Source organism: Myxine glutinosa, chromosome 10 (assembly GCF_964187855.1).
Source record: "Myxine glutinosa chromosome 10, kmMyxGlut1.1, whole genome shotgun sequence".
NCBI classification, from domain to species: Eukaryota; Metazoa; Chordata; class Myxini; order Myxiniformes; family Myxinidae; genus Myxine; species Myxine glutinosa.
The window spans coordinates 13,422,148-13,448,304 of NC_136270.1; the positions used below are offsets into that span (position 1 = coordinate 13,422,148).

Below are 26,157 nucleotides of genomic sequence, written 5' to 3' on the forward strand. Positions count from 1 at the left end.
CTCGACCGCCCACCACCACACCGGACCCCCTCCCACGACCCGCCAGGGGTCGCTTCGGCCGGGTCATCAGGACCCCCCTCAAATTGACCCTGCCGGTGCAAGTCGATTCTGGGGGGACGTGTGTAGCGGCTACCGCTGGGTTTTCACAATCGCCTTGCACCTATCAAGGACGCGGAACGATCACCATGCCGGGCTCGTCCAGGACGCCCGGGCAGGCCCGCGCTCAACTTGCCAGGCCTCGGTCGGGACGCCCGGGCATGCCCGGGCATGCCCGGGCAGGCTCGCCCTCAACTTGCCAGGCCGCAGCCAGGACGCTGGGCCACGCCCCCTCTCGCCTTTCCTGGGCAAACGCTCCGGGATAATATGTATATATATTGCTGCCCGATAAACGGGCTTTTCAGAGTGCCTGAGTGTTTGGTTTGATTAAAGCAACTCGGATGAATTCCAGCTTTTTGCCGCGTCCATTCTTCCGATCGACGTGGGAGCCCCAGCTCCTTCATTGGTGACCTACCGACATGGACACGGCAGTCGCCCTTAAACTGCCTACCTTCTGGGAGGCTCACGCGGCGGTTTGGTTCGCACAGGCGGATTCCCTGTTCGCCCTGCGAGGCATCACGGCCGACGACACCCGCTTCCACCATGTGGTAGCAGCGCTCGGTTCGGCCACCGCGGCCCGTGCCCTGAGCCTCCTCGAGAGCCCGCCAGCCGCTGACAAATACGGCGCGATTAAGAAGCTTCTCCTCGACGCTTTCGCCCTCCCATCGGCGGAACGCGCACGGCGCCTGCTCGACCTGCCCGAGCTCGGCGACACGCGCCCTTCCGAGCGAATGGACTACATGCTTTCACTGCTCGGCGAGCACTCTCCGGCATTCCTGTTCCGTGAGCTGTTCCTCCGTCAGCTGCCTAACCCGGTACGCGTCGCCCTGGCAAGCACGACGATCACAGATCCCCGGGCCCTTGCCAGAGAAGCCGACAAGATCTCCGCCACAGGACAGCGCATCGCAGCGGCGACATGGGACCCACCGCCGTCCGACGGAACACCCATGGCGCCCGAGCACCCGGCACGGTCGACGACCGAACTGCCGACGCAATTGGCGGCCGCTACACCGAGCCGACCACCTCCAGCACGACGACCGGGGCCTCCACCTGACCAAGCGTGGTGTTACTATCATGCCAGGTTCGGACAGAAGGCCCGGACATGCCGACCCCCGTGCACCTTCGGCAGGCCGGGAAACGGCCGGGCCGGCGTTCATTACCAGCCATGAGCGCCGGCCACACGGGCAACTTACTGTTCATCACGGATAAAGCGTCCGGACGGCGCTTCCTGTGCGACACCGGCGCCCAACTGAGCGTCATACCCGCCTCTGACCAGGACAGGCAATCCGCGGTTTGCGGCCCCTCCTTGGTTGCGGCCAACGGATCGACCATCCGCACCTTCGGCCCGCGCAACGTCACCCTCTGCTTCGGCGGCCAACGCTTTGCTTGGACGTTTGTAACCGCAAACGTGCCCATGGCTCTGCTAGGCGCCGACTTCCTCTGCGCACACGGACTGCTGGTGGACGTCCAACGGCGTCGTTTAATCAACGCCGAAACCTTCAGCTCCCTGGTATGCACATTGAGCAGCTCCGCGCCGACCGAGCTGGCATGCGCCGTCCCGGCGGCGAACGAGTTTGCTCGCCTGCTCACGGAGTTCCCGGCCCTCACGCGGCCGACGTTTTCGGCCGTCGCAGTACAGCATGGGATCGAGCACCACATACCAACCACGGGCCCGCCGGTCTACGCCAGGGCCCGCCGCCTCGACCCAGCCAAGCTCGACGTGGCGAAGGCCGAATTCGACGCGTTGGAGCACCTCGGCATCGTGCGGCGCTCCGATAGCGCGTGGGCCTCGCCACTGCACATCGTGCCAAAGCCGGGGGGTGGATGGCGCCCGTGTGGCGACTACCGCCGTCTCAATGACGCTACCACCCCCGACAGGTACCCGATCCCGCATATCCAAGACTTCTCCGCCCGTCTGGCGGGACGGGTCATTTTTTCGAAAATTGATCTCATACGGGGATATCACCAGGTACCTGTCAGGGCGGCCGACGTCCCTAAAACGGCAGTCATCACGCCGTTCGGCTTATTCGAATTCTTGCGGATGCCGTTTGGTCTCAAGAACGCGGCTCAGGCGTTCCAGCGCTTGATGGACGGCGTGCTGCGTGACCTGCCGTTCCTTTTTGTTTACCTGGACGACATCCTCGTCGCCAGCACGTCCCGGGCCGAGCACCTCCTCCACCTCCGAACACTGTTCGGGCGCCTCAGCGAGCACGGCCTCATCGTCAACCCGGCCGAATGCCACTTCGGCACGACGGCCGTTGATTTTTTGGGCCACCACATCACCAAGAACGGGGCCGTGCCGCTGCCAACCAAGGTCGAGGCCATCACCACGTTCCCGCGTCCCCGCACCATAAAGGCCCTGCAGGAATTCCTGGGAATGGTGAATTTTTATCACCGCTTCGTGCCCCGCGCTGCTCAACTCATGCGGCCCCTCTACGAAGCCCTCCGGGGCAAGCCGGCCAAGCACGACATCGCCTGGTCCGCAGCAATGGATGCGGCCTTCCAAAGCTCAAAGCGGGCCCTCGCCGACGCAACACTGCTCGCTCACCCGGTGCTCAACGCTCCCATCGTCGCCCTCACCACGGATGCCTCTGACTACGCGGTGGGCGCCGTACATGAGCAATGGGTGAACGGGGTTTGGCAGCCACTCGCTTTTTTCAGCCGGCAGCTCCGGCCGAACGAGCTAAAATACAGCACGTTTGACCGGGAGCTCCTCGGTCTACACCTGGCCGTCCGCCATTTCCGCCACCTCCTGGAGGGCCGACCTTTCACGGCGTTCGTCGACCACAAGCCGTTGGTTTACGCCATGGCCAAGGTCACGGAGCCGTGGTCGGCCCACCAACAGCGCCACCTCTCCGCCGTGTCGGAGTTTACCACGGACATCCGGCACGTCGCCGGCAAAAACAACGCCGTGGCCGACTGTCTTTCCCGGGCCAGCGCGAACGCGGTCCACCTGGGCGTGGACTTTGCGCTTATGGCGGCGGACCAAACCACCGACACCACGGTGCAAGCCCTCCGGGCGGCGGACACGGGCCTCCGCCTGGCCGACATCCCCTTCGCGGACACTGTCCTGCTCTGCGACGTCTCCCAAGGCCAGCCTCGCCCCATCGTGCCCGTCACCTGGCAACGCCGCATCTTTGCCTCCCTCCACGGCCTTTCCCACCCGGGCTGGAAAGCTTCCCAGAAGCTGGTGTCGGCGCGATTCGTCTGGCACGGCCTTCGTCGGGACGTCCGCGATTGGACCAGCACCTGCACGGCCTGCCAACGGGCCAAGGTCCACCGACACACCCAGGCCCCGCTGGCACCTTTCACCGTGCCCGAACGACGTTTCGACCACGTCAACGTGGATCTGGTGGGCCCCCTCCCCCCGTCACGGGGGTTCACACACCTGCTCACCATGGTGGACAGGACCACCAGGTGGCCGGAGGCCGTTCCTCTCGTCTCCACCACCACCGCCGACGTGGCGCAGGCTTTCATCGCCACCTGGGTCGCCCGCTTCGGCGCACCGGCGGACATCTCGTCAGACCGCGGACCACAGTTCACCTCCGAGCTGTGGGGCGCGGTCGCCCGCAACCTGGGGGTCAAGCTCCACCGTACTACGGCCTACCACCCCCAAGCAAACGGGTTGTGCGAGCGATTCCACCGCTCCATGAAGGCTGCGCTCATGGCCGGCCTTCAAGACGGCGGTTGGGCCGACCGGCTGCCGTGGGTCCTTTTGGGCCTCCGCACGGCCCCCAAGGAGGACCTCCAGGCATCCACCGCCGAGCTTGTCTATGGCCAGGCGCTACGCGTCCCGGGCGAATTCGTGCCCGACGCTACCAGTCCCTGGTCCGCAGCTCACCAGCGCTCGGACCTCCAGGAGGCCACCCGACCGTTTGCCCCCATGCCAACATCCCACCACGGTGACCCCCAGTCCTACGTCCCCCCAGCACTTCGCACAGTGGAGTATGTTTTTGTGCGTCACGACGCACATCGGGGGCCACTCCGGACGCCGTACGACGGGCCCTTCCGGGTGCTGCGACGGGACGACAAGTCGTTCGTCATCGACATCGGCGGCAGGTTGGACCGGATTGCGGTGGACCGGCTCAAGCCGGCGCACGTGGACGTCAACCACCCATCACGGGTGGCCCTTCCGCCGCGGCGAGGCCGCCCCCCGTCCACGGTGCCCCCCACTCGACCGCCCACCACCACACCGGACCCCCTCCCACGACCCGCCAGGGGTCGCTTCGGCCGGGTCATCAGGACCCCCCTCAAATTGACCCTGCCGGTGCAAGTCGATTCTGGGGGGACGTGTGTAGCGGCTACCGCTGGGTTTTCACAATCGCCTTGCACCTATCAAGGACGCGGAGCGATCACCATGCCGGGCTCGTCCAGGACGCCCGGGCAGGCCCGCGCTCAACTTGCCAGGCCTCGGTCGGGACGCCCGGGCATGCCCGGGCATGCCCGGGCAGGCTCGCCCTCAACTTGCCAGGCCGCAGCCAGGACGCTGGGCCACGCCCCCTCTCGCCTTTCCTGGGCAAACGCTCCGGGATAATATTGTTATAGATCGCGGTTAGATGTTATAGACCGAGCGGTGGTGTAAGACCGCGACCTAACAAAACTCACCCGATTCACCCATACTTTGGCCGTATCGCACCCCAGCTGCTCAATGAGGGAAAAGACGAAAACGACGCAATGCAAAGAGGAAAACGAAGGCAAAGAAGTTGGAAATACTACTAAATTTATTTACTATTTACACACATAAGCAAGAAGAAAGCAGGCACGTTTATTTACAAGCACATAAGACGCAGGTGACACAGGGAAAATACTAGCTTATACAGACTTAATTAACCCAGGACAGAACAAACAAAAGACGACTCACACGCGGGGAATGCCAGGAATGGCAGAAGGTGGATGGCTGGAGGTGAACGCTTGGTGGAGCCAACACGGAGCTTGGTGGAGGGGAACGCTCGGTGGAGCCAACACGGAGCTTGGTGGAGGGGAACGCTCGGTGGAGCCAACACGGAGCTTGGTGGAGGGGAACGCTCGGTGGAGCCAACACGGAGCTTGGTGGAGCCTTGGTGTGACGGGTTCTCTCTTCTCTGTAAAAGCTCAACCGTCTTGTCTCTGGTAAAAGCTCAACTCTTCCAGTCTCTTGCAAAAGCGAATCTCTCTGACTCCTCTCCACGGCTTGGGCTCCCTTGTGTCTGCCGGTAAAAACTCATCTCCTTTTGCCACACCCCTGCCTTGGGTTATATAGGCCCCCGCCCCTCAACCTTTGCGAACCTCCCCGACCGCTCTTCCTCCGCCCTCTGTAGCCAAACCCCTGGCTCATGGTTGGTCGAGCGGGGCTGGTTCACTCCTCCCCCTCTATGACGAGGTGGAGACACGCCTTTCTTCCCTGACTCGAGCCTCGTGGTCAATGGCGGTTATTGGAGGGGAGGTAATATGGGCAATCGAGGCTCGGCAATGACGAGAGGGGATGTAATATGGGATGGAGATTTTGGGGATGGGAAGGAAAGGGGATCTATTCTCTTTCACTGGTGCAATGGAGTACTTTCAATTAATGGGAGACACAGCCTTATCCTAAAACACAGAATAAGAGATAACTATCAACAGGTATATTCTATTACTTGGCTGACGTGTATGCTTGTGGACTATGGGACGCCCTTTTGGTCTTTACACAGCTCCGGAGGCAGGAGGCACAGAATAAACAATAATCACAATAGTACAGCACACAATCAAAAAATATACAGTCCTCATATCCACAACAATATGTATATATATTGCTGCCCGATAAACGGGCTTTTCAGAGTGCCTGAGTGTTTGGTTTGATTAAAGCAACTCGGATGAATTCCAGCTTTTTGTCGCGTCCATTCTTCCGATCGACGTGGGAGCCCCAGCTCCTTCATTGGTGACCTACCGACATGGACACGGCAGTCGCCCTTAAACTGCCTACCTTCTGGGAGGCTCACGCGGCGGTTTGGTTCGCACAGGCGGATTCCCTGTTCGCCCTGCGAGGCATCACGGCCGACGACACCCGCTTCCACCATGTGGTAGCAGCGCTCGGTTCGGCCACCGCGGCCCGTGCCCTGAGCCTCCTCGAGAGCCCGCCAGCCGCTGACAAATACGGCGCGATTAAGAAGCTTCTCCTCGACGCTTTCGCCCTCCCATCGGCGGAACGCGCACGGCGCCTGCTCGACCTGCCCGAGCTCGGCGACACGCGCCCTTCCGAGCGAATGGACTACATGCTTTCACTGCTCGGCGAGCACTCTCCGGCATTCCTGTTCCGTGAGCTGTTCCTCCGTCAGCTGCCTAACCCGGTACGCGTCGCCCTGGCAAGCACGACGATCACAGATCCCCGGGCCCTTGCCAGAGAAGCCGACAAGATCTCCGCCGCAGGACAGCGCATCGCAGCGGCGACATGGGACCCACCGCCGTCCGACGGAACACCCATGGCGCCCGAGCACCCGGCACGGTCGACGACCGAACTGCCGACGCAATTGGCGGCCGCTACACCGAGCCGACCACCTCCAGCACGACGACCGGGGCCTCCACCTGACCAAGCGTGGTGTTACTATCATGCCAGGTTCGGACAGAAGGCCCGGACATGCCGACCCCCGTGCACCTTCGGCAGGCCGGGAAACGGCCGGGCCGGCGTTCATTACCAGCCATGAGCGCCGGCCACACGGGCAACTTACTGTTCATCACGGATAAAGCGTCCGGACGGCGCTTCCTGTGCGACACCGGCGCCCATCTGAGCGTCATACCCGCCTCTGACCAGGACAGGCAATCCGCGGTTTGCGGCCCCTCCTTGGTTGCGGCCAACGGATCGACCATCCGCACCTTCGGCCCGCGCAACGTCACCCTCTGCTTCGGCGGCCAACGCTTTGCTTGGACGTTTGTAACCACAAACGTGCCCATGGCTCTGCTAGGCGCCGACTTCCTCTGCGCACACGGACTGCTGGTGGACGTCCAACGGCGTCGTTTAATCAACGCCGAAACCTTCAGCTCCCTGGTATGCACATTGAGCAGCTCCGCGCCGACCGAGCTGGCATGCGCCGTCCCGGCGGCGAACGAGTTTGCTCGCCTGCTCACGGAGTTCCCGGCCCTCACGCGGCCGACGTTTTCGGCCGTCGCAGTACAGCATGGGATCGAGCACCACATACCAACCACGGGCCCGCCGGTCTACGCCAGGGCCCGCCGCCTCGACCCAGCCAAGCTCGACGTGGCGAAGGCCGAATTCGACGCGTTGGAGCACCTCGGCATCGTGCGGCGCTCCGATAGCGCGTGGGCCTTGCCACTGCACATCGTGCCAAAGCCGGGGGGTGGATGGCGCCCGTGTGGCGACTACCGCCGTCTCAATGACGCTACCACCCCCGACAGGTACCCGATCCCGCATATCCAAGACTTCTCCGCCCGTCTGGCGGGACGGGTCATTTTTTCGAAAATTGATCTCATACGGGGATATCACCAGGTACCTGTCAGGGCGGCCGACGTCCCTAAAACGGCAGTCATCACGCCGTTCGGCTTATTCGAATTCTTGCGGATGCCGTTTGGTCTCAAGAACGCGGCTCAGGCGTTCCAGCGCTTGATGGACGGCGTGCTGCGTGACCTGCCGTTCCTTTTTGTTTACCTGGACGACATCCTCGTCGCCAGCACGTCCCGGGCCGAGCACCTCCTCCACCTCCGAACACTGTTCGGGCGCCTCAGCGAGCACGGCCTCATCGTCAACCCGGCCGAATGCCACTTCGGCACGACGGCCGTTGATTTTTTGGGCCACCACATCACCAAGAACGGGGCCGTGCCGCTGCCAACCAAGGTCGAGGCCATCACCACGTTCCCGCGTCCCCGCACCATAAAGGCCCTGCAGGAATTCCTGGGAATGGTGAATTTTTATCACCGCTTCGTGCCCCGCGCTGCTCAACTCATGCGGCCCCTCTACGAAGCCCTCCGGGGCAAGCCGGCCAAGCACGACATCGCCTGGTCCGCAGCAATGGATGCGGCCTTCCAAAGCTCAAAGCGGGCCCTCGCCGACGCAACACTGCTCGCTCACCCGGTGCTCAACGCTCCCATCGTCGCCCTCACCACGGATGCCTCTGACTACGCGGTGGGCGCCGTACATGAGCAATGGGTGAACGGGGTTTGGCAGCCACTCGCTTTTTTCAGCCGGCAGCTCCGGCCGAACGAGCTCAAATACAGCACGTTTGACCGGGAGCTCCTCGGTCTACACCTGGCCGTCCGCCATTTCCGCCACCTCCTGGAGGGCCGACCTTTCACGGCGTTCGTCGACCACAAGCCGTTGGTTTACGCCATGGCCAAGGTCACGGAGCCGTGGTCGGCCCGCCAACAGCGCCACCTCTCCGCCGTGTCGGAGTTTACCACGGACATCCGGCACGTCGCCGGCAAAAACAACGCCGTGGCCGACTGTCTTTCCCGGGCCAGCGCGAACGCGGTCCACCTGGGCGTGGACTTTGCGCTTATGGCGGCGGACCAAACCACCGACACCACGGTGCAAGCCCTCCGGGCGGCGGACACGGGCCTCCGCCTGGCCGACATCCCCTTCGCGGACACTGTCCTGCTCTGCGACGTCTCCCAAGGCCAGCCTCGCCCCATCGTGCCCGTCACCTGGCAACGCCGCATCTTCGCCTCCCTCCACGGCCTTTCCCACCCGGGCCGGAAAGCTTCCCAGAAGCTGGTGTCGGCGCGATTCGTCTGGCACGGCCTTCGTCGGGACGTCCGCGATTGGACCAGCACCTGCACGGCCTGCCAACGGGCCAAGGTCCACCGACACACCCAGGCCCCGCTGGCACCTTTCACCGTGCCCGAACGACGTTTTGACCACGTCAACGTGGATCTGGTGGGCCCCTCCCCCCGTCACGGGGGTTCACACACCTGCTCACCATGGTGGACAGGACCACCAGGTGGCCGGAGGCCGTTCCCCTCGTCTCCACCACCACCGCCGACGTGGCGCAGGCTTTCATCGCCACCTGGGTCGCCTGCTTCGGCGCACCGGCGGACATCTCGTCAGACCGCGGACCACAGTTCACCTCCGAGCTGTGGGGCGCGGTCGCCCGCAACCTGGGGGTCAAGCTCCACCGTACTACGGCCTACCACCCCCAAGCAAACGGGTTGTGCGAGCGATTCCACCGCTCCATGAAGGCCGCGCTCATGGCCGGCCTTCAAGACGGCGGTTGGGCCGACCGGCTGCCGTGGGTCCTTTTGGGCCTCCGCACGGCCCCCAAGGAGGACCTCCAGACATCCACCGCCGAGCTTGTCTATGGCCAGGCACTACGCGTCCCGGGCGAATTCGTGCCCGACGCTACCAGTCCCTGGTCCGCAGCTCACCAGCGCTCGGACCTCCAGGAGGCCGCCCGACCGTTTGCCCCCGTGCCAACATCCCACCACGGTGACCCCCAGTCCTACGTCCCCCCAGCACTTCGCACAGCGGAGTATGTTTTTGTGCGTCACGACGCACATCGGGGGCCACTCCGGCCGCCGTACGACGGGCCCTTCCGGGTGCTGCGACGGGACGACAAGTCGTTCGTCATCGACATCGGCGGCAGGTCGGACCGGATTGCGGTGGACCGCCTCAAGCCGGCGCACGTGGACGTTGACCACCCATCACGGGTGGCCCTTCTGCCGTGGCGAGGCCGCCCCCCGTCCACGGTGCCCCCCACTCGACCGCCCACCACCACACCGGACCCCCTCCCACGACCCGCCAGGGGTCGCTTCGGCCGGGTCATCAGGACCCCCCTCAAATTGACCCTGCCGGTGCAAGTCGATTCTGGGGGGACGTGTGTAGCGGCTACCGCTGGGTTTTCACAATCGCCTTGCACCTATCAAGGACGCGGAGCGATCACCATGCCGGGCTCGTCCAGGATGCCCGGGCAGGCTCGCCCTCAACTTGCCAGGCCGCAGCCAGGACGCTGGGCCACGCCCCCTTTCGCCTTTCCTGGGCAAACGCTCCGGGATAATATGTATATATATTGCTGCCCGATAAACGGGCTTTTCAGAGTGCCTGAGTGTTTGGTTTGATTAAAGCAACTCGGATGAATTCCAGCTTTTTGTCGCGTCCATTCTTCCGATCGACGTGGGAGCCCCAGCTCCTTCAGTACTACCTTTTCATATCATCCCCCATTTCTACCTGTAATGTATTCTACCCCCATTAACCCAACCCAACCCTCTTACTTGCAGGTTACTGTGATTCCTCACGTCCTCTCTCTCGTGTTTTTCCTGTTCATCCCTTTCCTTTTCCTGTTCATCGATGTGTCCACCTGTTGCCCTACTGTCATTTTGTTGCCTTTTTGCTCTTCGTTCTCCATCACCTCACTCTTTTACGAGCCTCAATCTTGTATTTCCCAAAAAAAGACATTACTAACATGGCCAAAGTCTAGCAGGATGGCCTAGAGATACGCAGACTTGCCTTTAAGCTATATTACCTGGGTTTGAATCCCGACCCAGCTATAAACGGTCATCCTGGTGTTACACGGGCAGGGTGATTCATCAATGTGTGTGCCGTTCCTCGGATGGACGTTAAACGGTCGTCCCGTCTGCCGACATTAGTTGGTGGACGTTAAAGATCCCACGGTGTCCTTTGTGAAGAGTAGGCGAGCTATCGCCAGCATCATGAACAAATTACAAATTCCTACCATAACTAATGTTGGGAAGGCAATGGCAAACCCAGTGTAACCCTTGCCAAGGAACTCTTTCGGCAGCAGTACGCCCTCAAAACACAACTTTCCTGGTTGCTCGTTGAACACGTGTTCTCCACCTTTTTGTCTGCATGACCCAAAAATGAGTTATTAGAGCGATACGAGTTAGAAAAGCTTGTCAGTAATAGCTGAGAAAAAAAAGATTAAAAAAAAAAAAAGAAAAAAAAAAGATAAGATACCGATAAGATTACTGAGAAAAAAAAGATAAGAGGAAGATAAATCTGAGAAAACTTAGAAATACGTTATGGCGATCGGGATTCATTCATTTGCTACTCTTTCAATCACCTCTATCCACATATGCACCGGCGTGAAACACTCCGCTCTTCCCCCATGCTTATGTAATAAATGTATGGGCCCTTACAGGTAACAGTAATTGCAGTGAAAGTTGTACAAAGCTTTGAAAACTTAACCAGGCCATTGATTCTCCGATGGCTTGAGTTACATTACATTTAACATGAGCACGCAAAATATATTTTATTTTTAACTGTCACCTGATAGGTGGTTTATTTTGGGCAGCAGCCTAGTGCTGATTCCATGTGGAAGTTGCACTTACTTTCTCACTCGTAATGCAGAATATTCAAAAGGTTTATTCAACACAAGCATTTTTAGAATGGTTTTATCTTTCCGGGTTGTTTTTGAATAAAAGCAAAAATCCTTTTATGCGAGTCAAGTGCCATGATGTGGTGGTACAAAAAAAACCTCAAGTCAAGTTTTGTACCGTCACACTCTTCGCACTTCCTTGTATGATCCATGGCATGTGAGGCATGGCTGGTAAGATTCACACAATGAAGCAGAGAAGTGGATGAATTTTTAGATTTCTAACTTTTTCATTAATTTACCTCATTGTGACTTGAGAGTTTTAATTCCTTCACAACTGCCAGGGACAACATCGGCTTTCCTGTGGTGGAGTGCAAGCAGGACGGCCGTTTTTGTGTTGGCAAGCCATCGGGGACGGGCGGACTCGTGTCCGCTGCTACCGTGGCCGAACAACTTGTGTACGAGCTCGGAGATCCCAGGAAGTATCTGTTGCCAGATGTGTGCTGTGACTTTTCGCAGGTCACCCTCACCGAGCTTCCAGGTATGGAAACTAAACACATGCCAGTTGGCCGTGTATGCATGCGCATGTGCGTGCGTGTGAGTGAGATTCTTCTTCTCTTCCTCCTTTCCTCCCCCCTCCTTTTAAAGTGTAATTTCGTACGTGGGGTTTGCTGTACTGTTACTGTGCAGTTTAATTTCCCGACGGTGAGCACGGTTTGACTTAACATCGTAACATTGAGCCAAATGTACTTAATCATTAATGCGGCGTCATACTTGTTTATCTAGCTATCGAGGCTCTCGGGACAACAGGGGCAAAGGGTCAACAGACACTGCAGTGGTTTAAAAGGGCAAACACGATAGCAGCAAAAGTAGAGAATTTGGAGACCTCTTTACCCTGCGCAGTCTTGAGAAAAGGGACTTGGGAAAGGTGCATTGAGGTTGCAACACTCTTACACCATCCTCTGCGCAAGGCAGCTGCTTGCTTCTGTTTCCTGTTCAATCCTCTCACTAGAGCACTGTATCGATCTGGTGGAAGTAGCTCTGATAGTCTCCATACTAGAGCGTTGAAGCCAAGGTGCAGTGTGAGCGGCAAATTTGATTGGTCGAGAAGAAGTACAATTTTGCCAACTGCAGAGGCAAAGTAATGCTACATTGCAGGTGCTTGGAAGTGCAAATAAGGCGATTTGTGTTCTACAGTGTTCAAAATATGTAATTCAATGGAAATGAAGTAGTTCCTCAATCACGGACTGAACCAAATGCTTTCTCATGCGCGCGTGGTTATGAGCAGCAGCATCTGAAAGGGAGACATGGTCTCAGCAGGTTAGTAAAGCCCAAAAAGATACATTGGTGAGACCGTGAGGTGTCTGCAGACACCAGACATTAAATCCTGGATGGAAGAGCAAGAAGCGACAGACTTAGTAATGTAGTTCTCGAGGTGAGCGAAGAGGGGGATGGATGAATGAATGGAGGTGAGTGTAAAGTTTTCAGTTGGGGAGAGGGGTGGGGGTAACAAGGAAAGACTCGGTGGTGAATGGTTAGAGCGTCCGCTCCGAGTCTGGGAGGTCGGTGGTTCTAATCCCGACCGAGTCATACCAAAGTCATCCAAAGACGCAGAGTCATTCCATATATCCATGTGTGGGTGGCAGCTCCACTACGAGCCTTTGATCCTGAGAAACAATAAAGGTTCTGGGAGACCGTGTGTGATCTGGAAGGCAGGGGTTGGGTAGAAAGGGCAGAAAATGGAAAATATTCTATATAATATTGACTGTTGTAGACTTTTGATGCTGATAATATTAACCTCCCTTTTCATGAAGCCTTTGAATGTTTCAGTTAAGACTCCCAGGGTACCTGCGATAATCAGTCATGATGCTGTGACCCCAGGCATTCGCGGTGCGTTAAATTGACCATTGTCTCTTTCTGTGTTTGTACAAAGCTCCTCTTCTTCTTCTTTAAATACTGTTTGAAGTTTTATTTTGGTTGACGGTCTGATCTCCAGGAGTGACATCAGATGGAATACTTTTGAAACCTCAACCATCGGATGAGGTCATTTTATAGCCCAATATGTATTCTTTGTGCAGTCTATTGTTGGGAAAAAAAAATCAATGTTTCCTGTTATTTTTTGTAATTGTTCAGCAATGTTTTACAAATGAGCACCAGTATCCAAATATGATTGTGAGATGCCAGTTATTTCTTCCCGTGGGATCACATTTGACACCATTTCAAAAACTGCTGTTCCAACCACGGACTGCAAGCAACCACGTTCGGCATTGTTTTTACAGGACACCTTCACAATACAGATTGTTTTCTATTTGTATTTTATGAATTGGATGAAAAAATACATTCACGTTTCCCATGCACATATCTTTCAATTTATGTGTATTCCCGTATTTTAGCGTATAAGTCGATGTGAAGTACAAGTCGAATTAGCTGATTATCCCATTTTCCTTTCCTTTATTCATAAAAAAAAAAAAAAACACCTTTAGAGGCCATTTTTCCCTGCAAAGCGGGGGTTGGCCTTTTTCGGGAGCCGTGGTTGTTGTTGCTTTTCGGTCCCCTTTTTGAAGCAATGTTTTACGGCCGGATGCCCTTCCTGACGCCAACCCTTTTTGTCGCCTGTCGCCAACCCTTTCCTTTATTCATAGATAAGTCTATTTGGAGTACAAGACAAAGGAAAATCAACTACGGTAGTTAGCAAAACTGTTGGTCAGAACAACCAAGGTGTTAATTCCTCCCTGACACACACAACGGGTTGTTAGGGTTAGCCCGATGAGGGCAAGGGGAGACCTGTTTCGCTTTGGGTCTACCTCCCATTCGCCTTCCCAGTCCACATATTATTTGAGCAGTCCGCCCGAGACACAAAGACCTGCCTCTCCCTCTCTGGAACCTCTCCTCTCTATACCCGCACCTCCCGTCCCGAATTTCCCGGGGGAAAAGTATCGACTTATCCGCCAAAAAATACGGTTTTTTTTTTTTTTTTTTTTTTTTTTTTTTTGTATACAAGATCGAGGCTCGTGAAAGAGCGAACATTAATCACACAGAATCACACAGAACGGTAAATGTTTCCTCCCTCAAAAATGTATGGATTACCTTTGTGGACACAGGTGTAACAAAACCTATGTCTATCATCTGAAGGTTGAACAATATGGAAATACAAAATAATGTGTCCTCCTTTTATTTTCACATTCATTTGTTGCAGGTAGTGAAGGAATGGAGGTATTGGTTTCGGGGGCCAAAGGAATACAACCCCCTTCCTCGTACAAGGTATTGATACCGAATGAGCACCCCGCGGCAACCCTTTTCATTGTTTCTTTTTTTTCCCGGTTTTAGACTCATTTTTCTTGCTGTCATTGAAATAAGTAACTTGTTTCTCCTCTGATGCAAGTTATATCATTGATATTTTCAACCTTTCATCCAGGATCACATCCTGCATCATGATTCGCAGAGAATACAACACAACAACAACAGGCATTTTAAGGCCATTTTCCCTGCTAGAGCGGGGGTTAGCCTTGCGGTCCCCATGACAATCTTCTCCATTTTGCCCTATTTTCTGCATCTCCCCTCGTTAACCCCCTTGCCCGCATTTCTTCTTCCGCCACCTTTAGCCAAGTCTTTCTCGGTCTTCCCCATCCTCTACTTCCTTCTACATTCTTTTCCATCACTCTTCTCCACCGGTCACTTTCATCCCTCCTCAACACATGACCAAACCATCAGATTCGCAGAGAATATTCTAATATATATTGCTTTGGCCCTTTTAAATATTGTTTGGCTGCAGCACATGGCTTTGCATAGCATCTTTTGCTGGGGGCACAACTGTGCCACTGAGGCAGTGCCCCTTGTAGGTGAGAGCAGGGATTTGGATTTTTTTTTTTTTTTTTTTTTTTGTATACTAAATCGAGGCTCGTGAAAGAGCTGACATTTACTTCACAAACAAATCAACCAGACAAACAAAATACCCAAAAAGAGGGAGCAGAAGACAAGATGGGGAGAAAAGGGGAAGCACACAAACACAACATCCGAGAGCAGGGAGATGTGTGGAAGGGAGAGGGCCCGGGGGGAGGAGGCATGGGAAGGGGGGGGGAGAAGTATAAAACACAAGGACACCAAGGACTTCCTGGACAGAAGTTGGTATTTCAAAAAAGTGGAATTGGGGTGAAATTAGCGGGGGTAGAAAAGATCAAGGTTTTGGATGGGGGAAGATAAGAGATGGTGGTGAACAGCTGTTTTAAAGACTTGGAGGGTGGAGTGGGATTGAAGAGAGTGAGGGAGTTTGTTCCAGAGGCGGGAGAAAAGAGGAATGAAGGAGTGAAGGTGAGCAGAGAGTCTTGATTTTGGCAGTTTAACCATAAGAGGGTTGCAGGCAGATCTTGTGCGACCTGTAGGAATATTTGCGGGACAGAGCACAGAGAGAGCTGGGGGGGCAAGGCCAGAGAGGAGTCGGTAGAAGACGGAAAGACCACCAACCTGCCTGCGGTGAGTGAGTGAGAGGCTCTTGGAGTTAGCTTCATCGAGGGAGATTCCAATGATTCTGAATGCTTTGGTTTCAACAGCGTGAAGGCGAGCTAGGTGTGAGGCAGGAGCACCAGCCCAGAGGGGAGAGCAGTATTCCATTGAGCTGTGGATGAAAGCCTTGTATGTGGTGAGGAGCTCAGTTGTGCCAAGGAAGGACTTCGCACGACGGAGGATGCCCAGTCGGCGACTGGCTTTGGAGGCCAGATTTGAAATGTGGTTTTCCCAGGAAAGATCATGGCAGATAGTGAGACCCAAAAGCTTGAGTGACAGAACTTCTTGGAGAGGATTATTCAGAAAGTGGATGGGAGGGTTGTCCAGTCGGTCTTTTCGGAGAGACATCGTAAGAGTGTGAGATTTGTCAGGATTGAAAGACATGTTCCACTTGTTTGCCCAGTCTGTGATTTTGTCAAGGTCTGCAGAGAGTGAGGAGGCTGCAGACTGCCGATCTGAGGGATGAAGAATGGAGCGACAGAGAGTAGAGTCGTCAGCAAAGAGATAGAGAGGATTTTCAAGAGAGTCAGAGAGATCATTTGGCCAGAGTGTCGACGATAGCTTGCCAACTCTTTGCGAAGGACACTATGGGATCTTAATTGTCCATCAACTAATGCCGGCAGATGAGCCACCCAGTTAAACATCCATCCGAGGGGCCGCATACATATTGATGAATCGCCCTGCTTGAGAAACACCAGGATGACACTTTACAACTGGGTGGGATTATAGCCAAGACTAGACAACTCTTAAAGGGTCAATTATCTTGAGAGGCTGTTGTCAGGCCACGAGGGCGATAGTCTAAACTTTTTGAAATATTGCTCATGATGAAAGAGGATCTTGTTTTGTGAATAGGATACAGCAGGAGGAGCAATATGTCTTCATGAACTCGTGGTAATTGTTCAACAGGTAAGCGCCACTTACCTGGATGGCTACCGGGCCACGGCCGTTTGCGTGGCCGGGGGTCCTCGTGCTACGGAGAAGTTGCGTAGAACAGCTGAGAGTATTCTCAAACGGTGGGTCCTGTTCCTCAATGCAGCCACCCAAATAGACTTTATTACCTTCGCCACCGAAGGTGGATGGAGGTTATGTTTTCACCACTGTCTGATTGACTGTGAGCAGGATATCTCAAAAAGTTATGGATGGATTCGGACTAAACTTGGTGGATAGGTTCGGTGTGTGACAAGTATGAATTGATTAAATTTTACCGAAGGTCAGGATCCGATAATTGTAAGTGATTCTTCACCATTGTGTAATTGAGAAAAAACCGATGTACATCACAATATTTCAAAAGTTGTGGACGGATTCGGCCAAAACCTGGTGGACAGGTTGAGTGTGTGACAAGGACAAATCGATTTGATTATGGTGAAGATCCTAGTTAGGTCCAAAACTTCAATTCCGTGACCATTTTCTGGCTAGTAAGGTTTGACGATTGATTTGACTTCTATTGACATTTGATAACAAAAATAGCCTCTATGTCCCTCCCAAAAATCCCGGCATTTTTCGCCAGAGGCCCGAATCCAAGATGACCGCCGGCACTATCTTGAAAAATTAAGTTTTGAACCAGAACACCTAGAATCACGTACAAAGACACTTTTTTGGGTAATTTGACCACGAGGATTCCGAATCTGACATTAGTTTGACGTTATGACATTATTTTGACCCAGAAATCCAAGATGGCTACCATCCAGTAGAGCGAAAATGCAACTTTTGTACTTAAACATGTTAAAGAAACTACTTCCGTAAGGATATCTTGCAGTAAAGTAATTGATGATTGCATGACAAGTAAACTCATTACACTTCAAAATAAGCTATTTTTAATAGCTGTGACTTGAACAGTTTTCAAATGAAGTAATTAATCAATATGACCTTTAATTATATGATTAGTCCGAATCAGAGCATTCTGCTTCACTAGAATCTGAATCATCAGATTCCGATGAATCTCCCCGCCTTTGTACATCATCATCTCGCTCCTCATTCCCCTCCTGGCTCTCATCTTCCTCACTCTCTTCAGCTGGCCCTGTGGCAGGTAGATGTCGGGAGAGCAGGTTGCGTGTGGCGGACAGGGCGACAGCGACCACCCACCAGCTCCCAGCCATGTCCGAGTGGCGAGGGGTGGTGTTTCTTGGAGGGATGACGCACAAGATATGCCAAGTAGTTTGCTCGGAGGCAGTGTTGGCGTAGGCTGTCTGCATCTGGAGGGAGACGGATAAATGATTTGTTTTTCAGTGTCTTCCACTTTGCTGCACGGGCCTCAGCCATGGTGCTACTCTTTTCGTCGCCATAGATGACATGTCGTGTGAACTGGAAGAGCTCCTCTAGCACCTCCTCCTCAAGGACAAGGCTATCTCCACACAGCGAGAGCTGCCGTCGAGCCACAGGGCTCTTCGCCACCCGGTCATACACCAACTTCTTACCCTTGCCATAGAAGCCTGAGTTGGCATCACAGCCTGTCATACAGTGCAGCTGCACAATACAGTCTGCCATCTCGTCATTAACCAGGCCATAACATAAGATAGTCTCCTTCTTCCTCTTGATACAGAGCTTTCCGGGCAGCTGCTGTGAGATGACTGCTGCCGCGACATAGGCATCGGTATCAGCGGTATCAATGACAACAGGGCCACTGTAGCCTGATTCACGCAGAACTGCATAAGCAGAAAAGAGGACAGTATCAGCCTCAGACTGGTCAAAGCTGTAGTTCTCCATTGGTTGCTGGGTTGACAAATTGGTGCAGTGGGAGCCAACAGAGTAGACAATCTCTGCATCAACACTCTCTGCAAGGTCTGTCAGGTAGGTGCATATCAGCTTTTGCATCCGCCCCTTGTTGCTGACGCTACATAGAAGTGTTTTGAATGCTTGGGCAGAAGGGAAGGGGTCATTCAATTTCATGTAGGTGTTGGGTATATGTGCCTTACCCTTCCCCTGCAAAGCAGATAGCAGCTGCACCATGAGAGGCGAGAGCTCTTCCTCCTCTTCTAGCTCCTCGACTCTTGGCGGCTATGGGATGGGTTTGATTGACTTGACATCATCCTTGAGCCGCTTAGCCACATTGTGCACCAGTTGTTCACTGCCAACACCGATGGCGGAGAGTGCTGCTTCAACATATGAACCACCCCCAGACGTGTCATAGACTAGGTCGCTCTGGTTTCTCTGAGGGCAGGAGTGGAAGCCGATCTTGCCCTCAAACTCCCGGGTCAGGATATCTTTGATAAAGGATGACTTGATGCTGGATGTTGAGAAGCCATACCGAGATATGATAGAGCTGTAGTCTTTGAGGAGGCTCTGTAGTGACCTTAGCTCACGTTCCTCAAAGATAACTGTTCTGATGTGGTCAAAGAAGATAGTCTGAGCCTCACGGAGATTGACATGGTGCATGCGTGGGAGTTTGTCATCTTCACTCATTTTCTGGTAACTACGCACATATTTCAACCAGCATTTGTTGTGATATCTGATCTCAATCGCATATGGGTTATCAGCTGCATAATCGATCACACAGTTGATTCTGTCTCGCATGCTCTGATCTTCGAGGACCACCGTGTGACTCTTGAACGTTGCCCATGCATTATCATACGAAATCAGGGACAGCTTTGATTCTGGGTGCTTTGCCGACTCCGGTTTACAGCACCAGACACATTTTGTTTTTTCATGTATCAGCCCTTCTACACTTGATCGCAGCCGCTTGGCAGGTGGAGAAGCAGCCGGGGGGAAAGCCTCAGACATGGACGAAGACTGAGATTGGCATTCCTTGACTTCTCGTTTTTTCTGTCTTGTCTTGGCCTGCTCCAGTTTATTAGCATTCCATAAGGTCAGCCTACATGATTTATGGACACATTGTCTGCCGGGACCATTATCCCAATTGACTGTTGCATAAACGTCTCCGAACTTGTCAAGACCGCTCCATAACAGGGCTTTTTTCTTGAGATTTTCCCAACTCTCAATGGAGGTAACGACATCAGTGGCTTCATTGCAAAGCCCGCCACACTGGAGGACACACGGAACGGTGGACATTCTCTTGACAGCTATCTTCTGAATACTGCGCTTCTCAGTGCCGTCTCATTCGCTCGTATACTCCCTGGAAAGACAGAAATAAGTATATGACATTACACACACAGACAAATAAAAAACAAGAAAATAGCAATTCACTAATCAGGACCTCAATTCCGTGGCCAGTATAGATTTAGCCAAAATAATGTGTTAATTCATGATCATATGTTCTCCCATTTAAAAGTTGCATTTTCGCTCTACTGGATGGTGGCCATCTTGGATTTCTGGGTCAAAATAATGTCATAACGTCAAACTAATGTCAGATTCGGAATCCTCGTGGTCAAATTACCCAAAAAAGTGTCTTTGTACATGATTCTAGGTGTTCTGGTTCAAAACTAAATTTTTCAAGATAGTGCCGGCGGTCATCTTGGATTCGGGTCTCTGGCGAAAAATGCCGGGGATTTTTGGGAGGGACATAGAGGCTATTTTTGTTATAAAATGTCAATAGAAGTCAAATCAATCGTCAAACCTTACTAGCCAGAAAATGGTCACGGAATTGAAGTTTTGGACCTAACTATCCGCATCCACATCCAGATGCGATCGTTTTTTAATTTTAAAAGTAATTCTTCACCAAGGAGAGATGGTGCCAAAAACGACATATAGCATGATATTTCAAAAAGTTGTGGACGGGTTATGACAAAACTTGGTGGACGAGTTGGGTAGGTGACAAGAACAAGACGATTACATTTTGCTTCAGGTCTGGATCCAGATCCAGCCTATTGATGGATACAAAACGTAAACTACTCAGCCTGGTGGAAGCACGTGCTCTACCGAGTGCTGATCTACTTTGATTTGTGTCTGAATACATGCCTGTTACTGTAAAGCAATTTTTAATAAATATTTGCCCGATTTTTCCCCCCTCTCTATCTTGCTTTGAATTCATGCCTTTTAGTTGTAATCTGTTTCCAAAGTTCATTGAATGAGTTTGCAGTTTGCCTAAGTTGTACGTTTGCCATCGTCTCAGTCCTGGTGACGAGTTCTTCACCCTTTCCACATCTTGCTCCCTCGCTCAGCATTCGGAGGATGTTTCGGCAGCTCGGAATGTCTGATTTCACGAAGGTCAACCTGCAAGTCCTGGGTGTAGAAGATTCGTATGGAGACCATGCTCGCTCTTTCTCTGATGGGGTGAGACCAGCATGACTTAAAGATTACAGTATGACTCGTGATGATGATGAAAATTAACGTTGGCCCTTTTAGTATTCATATTTGAACGCACAGATCAGAATACTGGGAACCTGAGTCTTAAATCCCATATATTGTGATCATTTGTCCATTGTCTGCTCATATCCTTGTAATTTATACAGATGTACACTGTTGCCTATTATGTTCTTCACCTGCATGTGATCCATGTAAAATTACCTTCATGAGCCGTGGATCACTGCACAAGAAAATAAGAAACCAAACTTACCTATGTCTGATTTTTCTTGTCTCATTATTTTCTCCCTATTTCTTTATTTTATATTTTTTTGCCCTGCGTGTGCAAAGCAAAAAATTCAGTGAAGCAATCGGGTCATTTGGCTGTTTGTCTGTCTACAAATGTCAGTTTATAATCAAGGAACAACCTAATTTCAATTGAATGTTACATTTTGAACACGAATCGGAAAACGAACCTGAAGTTTAGCAGTTCTTTAGCTCGGAATTTGTCCTTATCATACATGTGCAGAGGAGTGAGATACTTTTTTTTTTTACACTGTCTGGCAGGTAAACGAAATTGAAAGTCATTCCAAACAGGAATTTTACTGTTTTTAAAGACATCATAAAGGACACAAACAATGGGCAATGAAGAACTAATGTAATGTGTTAAAGAAGCTGGTGTAAAAGAAACTTCCGAAATTTTGTTTCCTCAACCTTTAAAATCTTTATTTTATTTCAGTTCGACTTTGTCACATCCGGGGTCTGCCTAGCAGGCACATTAGACATCAGCCATTATAAAGCATGCAGCATGCAGTGTTAAGTGTGGAAAACTTCTGAGTAGATTTCGGCTGGCTCAATAGCGCAGTGGGCTGTCACCACGAAAGCGATGGAGGTCCTTGGTTCGAGTCCCGTGTTGTCAGAGTTTTTCACATGAAGCCCCACGCAGGAATTTAATTCCTGTTTATAAAAAATATATATATATATATGAAGATGTGTTTGACTTTACCGCTCACGTGTGTGCAGGGCCCCAGAGAGGCTGTCCTTTGGCTTGCTGTGCAGCATACTCATAGGAAGGCCCTGGAGTTGTTTGCTCGTGAAATTGCACCCGCCGGCACAGGGATGGGTGAGACACAAAGCCCTTCTCGTCGAGATCAACTTGCTTTGAAATCCATTTTGATATTTCTCTTTTCAATTGGCATGGTTTTGCATCCTGGTTAAATATATTCTGCAGCTGCAATATGTACCATACTGTTCGCACCATAAAACTACCAGGTGACCACAAACCTAGCTTTGAACTTCTGTCAATGCACATGGATCACGGAGAATATCAGTGTATGGAATCTGATTGTAATCTGTTATTGTCATTTTGAGTTTTGTTAGTTGCAACAACGACTTGGTATGTTCTCTCTTAATTTATTTATTTTTCAGCTCCGGGTCTGACAGCTATTGTTGGTGGGAGGCCCACTGTGTAAGTCCACAAGTCCTGCCCACCACACTGTTCTAGAGATTATTTAATACTTGGGAAAGCGATGTTCAGCCCACTTCTCTACCCATCAGCAGATGACTCTCACAAGTACAATTCATCTGGATATGTCATTAATGACTGTTACATTGCTCGGTTATCTTTCACACTTTGTTTTGACTCGGCGAGCTCCACCTGAACCAGAGGTGGTCAAATATAGTGTTTAAGATAATTTGTGAAGCAAGGGTAACTCAACAATTTTGCACAAGTGTGAAACCAACCATAATAGTGTGTGACGATCATGCATGGCTCAAACTGTATGTTTCTGTGTAGATCACCAGTGCTGAAACTGTTTTCGTTCCTCTATCCCAAAGACAAGATAAAGGTAAGTGGACCTGTTGTTTGAACTCTATGCTTGTCTTGGAAGAACATATCTAGCTTGAGGACCTCCACAACATTTATCTTTAACACCCGTTGGCATTCCACCACACTTTGAGCCGTATAACGGGGGATTGTAGAACCTGCTCTATTACCTGTACCTTCTCCAATGATGTTTCGGCAGCCACTCGTTTAACAATAAAGTATCTTTCACAGCAACATCAGACAGTTGCTTGCCTGTCACCACGGTGTCATGACAGTCTGCCTGCCAGATATGACCTCTGAGATTATGGGTACTTTGATAGAAAATGGAGTGGTTAATGCATTCGCTGTGAGGTTTTGGCTACACAGTGAGGGCTTTGATCGCAGGTTGATATCCACCTGGATGGAAAGCATGTTGAGACGTACCAACCCTTACTCAGCTCTACGATGGAACCGCCAGAACGACATGTAGGTAGGTTGCATCTATCATCGAAGGGAGGTTGTTTCTATTTGTGTCAGTTTATATCTTTATTATTGAGCTGATGGTGGAAACTCTTATCCCTCCCCCAAAACACAAGTACTGAAAAAGCCCTGCCTCTCCAGAAATTTCCATGCAAGTCTCAATAACATAGGATGAGGTGTCATGGCTTGAACATTGTTGCCCTCTCAGTTTTACCTCAGCCTTTTTTTATGCCTACGCCCCTGAAAGTGGCTGGAGGCATTATGTTTTCGGGTTGTCCGTCCGTCCGTTCATCCGTACGGGCTAAACCTTGTTTTTCTCAGCAACCACATGTCCGATTGAGACGAAACTTTCAGTGTAGGAGTGACACCCATGCATAATGTTTTTATCATTATTGTGATGTCATAGGTCACGTGGTATGGTAACCATCTTGGTTTAAACGCAAATGATTTTAAAAATATATTTCTCAGAAACCGCTGAATGGAAAAATTTGAAACTTGGCACATTGTCAAGTACTCCCAATGGGGAACAAAAGCATGATGATGATGATGATATCATAGGTGAAGTGGTATACCATCCAAAAATGTTTTAATCAAATTCCTTATCCAAAAAATTTGAAATTGCTTGCACATGATCTATGACCCATTTGTATTGAAATATTAAATTTATGACATCATAGGTCACATGGTTTTGCAGCCACCTTGGATAGAAAAACGAACCTTATCCGATCAACACGAAACTTCACAATCGTGATCCCCTACCCATACATATGCAGAGTGTACATTTTTTAAAGGTCATATGTCATGTGGTATGGCAGCCATATTAGCTTGAAAGCCGATGTTTAAAAAATCCCCTTCTCTGAAACTGCTTCACCGATCGATGTGAAACCTGTCATGGCTGGTGAAATTGTGATACTTGAAAACAGCTGAAGGGATTTAAATCAAACTTGTTTATTTTTAGGGCAATGAACGAGGGCATCTCTGTTGTGGGACTATGCAGAGGCATATTGGCAACACAGTCGCATTGCTCTAGTTTGCATACATAATATGTCGATGGTCCCTTTAAAGTTTTCCCCCCACTTATTCCATAAATTTCCATTGGTACATTTGATCTTGTAACTTGAGCTTCATAGCTGTTGGGATTTGATGAGCGGAAAAGCAGTTTTGTTCTTGAAGTGGAAGATGCACCACACATGATGTTATGACCATGATAAGTACACCGACCATGATATGCTGTATCAATTTATAGGTCAGACAAGCAATCATTTATTTGTTCAAACATCACATCGGGTCTCCGGTCTGTCCTGTCAGGCTCCCAACATTTTCCAGAAGAACCGAAGGCAGAGTTACCACTCGGGTCCTGCAGCTTCCGGCTGGAGGAGATAGCCTACACACGTAGTGGAGACAAAGGCAACACAGCAAACATTGGTACAAGGGATAAACGAGCTGCTGCTGATGCTTTATTTAATTTTTTATTTTGGAGGTTGATCGGCATGTCGGGAATTGTCTCATACAGGTTTTAAAAATCGTCATCGCTGATTGAAATGCCAACAATTGTTTAAACTATCCAGTGGATTTATCAACTTTGTTCTGCCTCTCACCTTTTCATGAGCAGGAAGATATGTGCTGGTTTCCCTAGACCAATTTCAATATGTTTTCCCGCAGGCATCATTGCCCGAAATCCCGGCTACTACCCTTACCTAAAGCAACACCTCACTTCACAAGTCGTGGCGAATTACTTCAAGCATCTTTTTGAGAATGGTACCATTCCTGAGGAGGCAGTGAGTAGGTGAGACCTTCATCTCCCCATCCCTCCAACAATGCATATGTAATAAATATATGGCTCCTTTGAGTGTTTTGAGAAGACTTACTTCTTACTTTGGCTTCACGGTGTTTCATTCGAGAGTTGTGTATCCCAAAGGATGGTGTGTACGTTACTTCTGTGGAATGAACATGCTTATGCGACAAACCCACCGTCGTCGTACTCTTACATGACCGTTTTCAGATAACATGTTTTTAATTGATCAAGACAAAATAACAAAAGTGAGGTTATGGTTTCCCGACTGAGGTCCAAAATGAGTGTTCGTATTTTATTTTTACCTTAAGACAAAATTGAAGGAATTGCAGTGCTTTTTGATGAAAATTTGGTGTTTCTTCTGAAACGTTGCCGATCACCATCACTTATAAAACTAGAACGCCACTCAGTAGAGCGCATACTCCCACCGTGGGTCAAGTTGGAGCCCTATCTTCCAATGGTAAAAAAATCCTTCAAAAAATTCCTCGATCCAGAATAATATCCTGAGCTTCACCAAAAACTAATCAATTCTTCCTTATCGCAAGGGCAATCATCCCACCAACTTTCATCCAAATCTGTTCAGAACTTTTCCAGATATCTTGTTCACAAACATACGAACACACACACACACACACACACACACACACACACACACACACACACACACGGACACGATCGAATGCATTACAAGAACGGCACTCAGTAGAGAGCATACCTCCGCCAGGTGAACAGTTTACGTTTTGTATCCCAGAGTAAACCAGAAAAACACAATACAGAATCACATTTCATCAAAATCATCCGTCCACAACTTTTTGAGATATCCTGCTGTATATCGTTTTTGGCCCTATCTCCCAATGGTGAAGAATCACTTTAAAAAATTAAATAATTATCATATCCAAATCCATATTCAGATCTTCACCAAAATCAAATCGAATCGTCCTTGTCAGACACCCAACCGTTCCACCACGTTTCGTCCGAATCCGTCCACAACTTTTTGAGATATCCTGTTATGTATCGTTTTGGCCCTATCTCCCAATGGTGAAGAATCACTTTTAAAAATTCTAGTTGCCGGATCCGAA

The 26,157-nt window shown here is 51.3% G+C and overlaps 1 protein-coding gene across 1 annotated transcript in view; it reads left to right on the top strand.

Annotated features, from left to right (window-relative positions):
* LOC137417686 (uncharacterized) overlaps positions 1–26,157 on the top strand; it is a 44,629-nt gene that overhangs the window by 12,898 nt on the left and 5,574 nt on the right. Inside the window, exons 9-18 of the mRNA XM_068103586.2 lie at positions 11,672–11,868; positions 14,524–14,588; positions 16,734–16,840; positions 20,882–20,993; positions 22,026–22,125; positions 22,431–22,470; positions 22,798–22,849; positions 23,212–23,296; positions 24,595–24,711; positions 24,949–25,072. Of these exons, the coding sequence (XP_067959687.1) occupies positions 11,672–11,868; positions 14,524–14,588; positions 16,734–16,840; positions 20,882–20,993; positions 22,026–22,125; positions 22,431–22,470; positions 22,798–22,849; positions 23,212–23,296; positions 24,595–24,711; positions 24,949–25,072 (999 nt within the window). The remainder of the gene's footprint in view (positions 1–11,671; positions 11,869–14,523; positions 14,589–16,733; positions 16,841–20,881; positions 20,994–22,025; positions 22,126–22,430; positions 22,471–22,797; positions 22,850–23,211; positions 23,297–24,594; positions 24,712–24,948; positions 25,073–26,157) is intronic.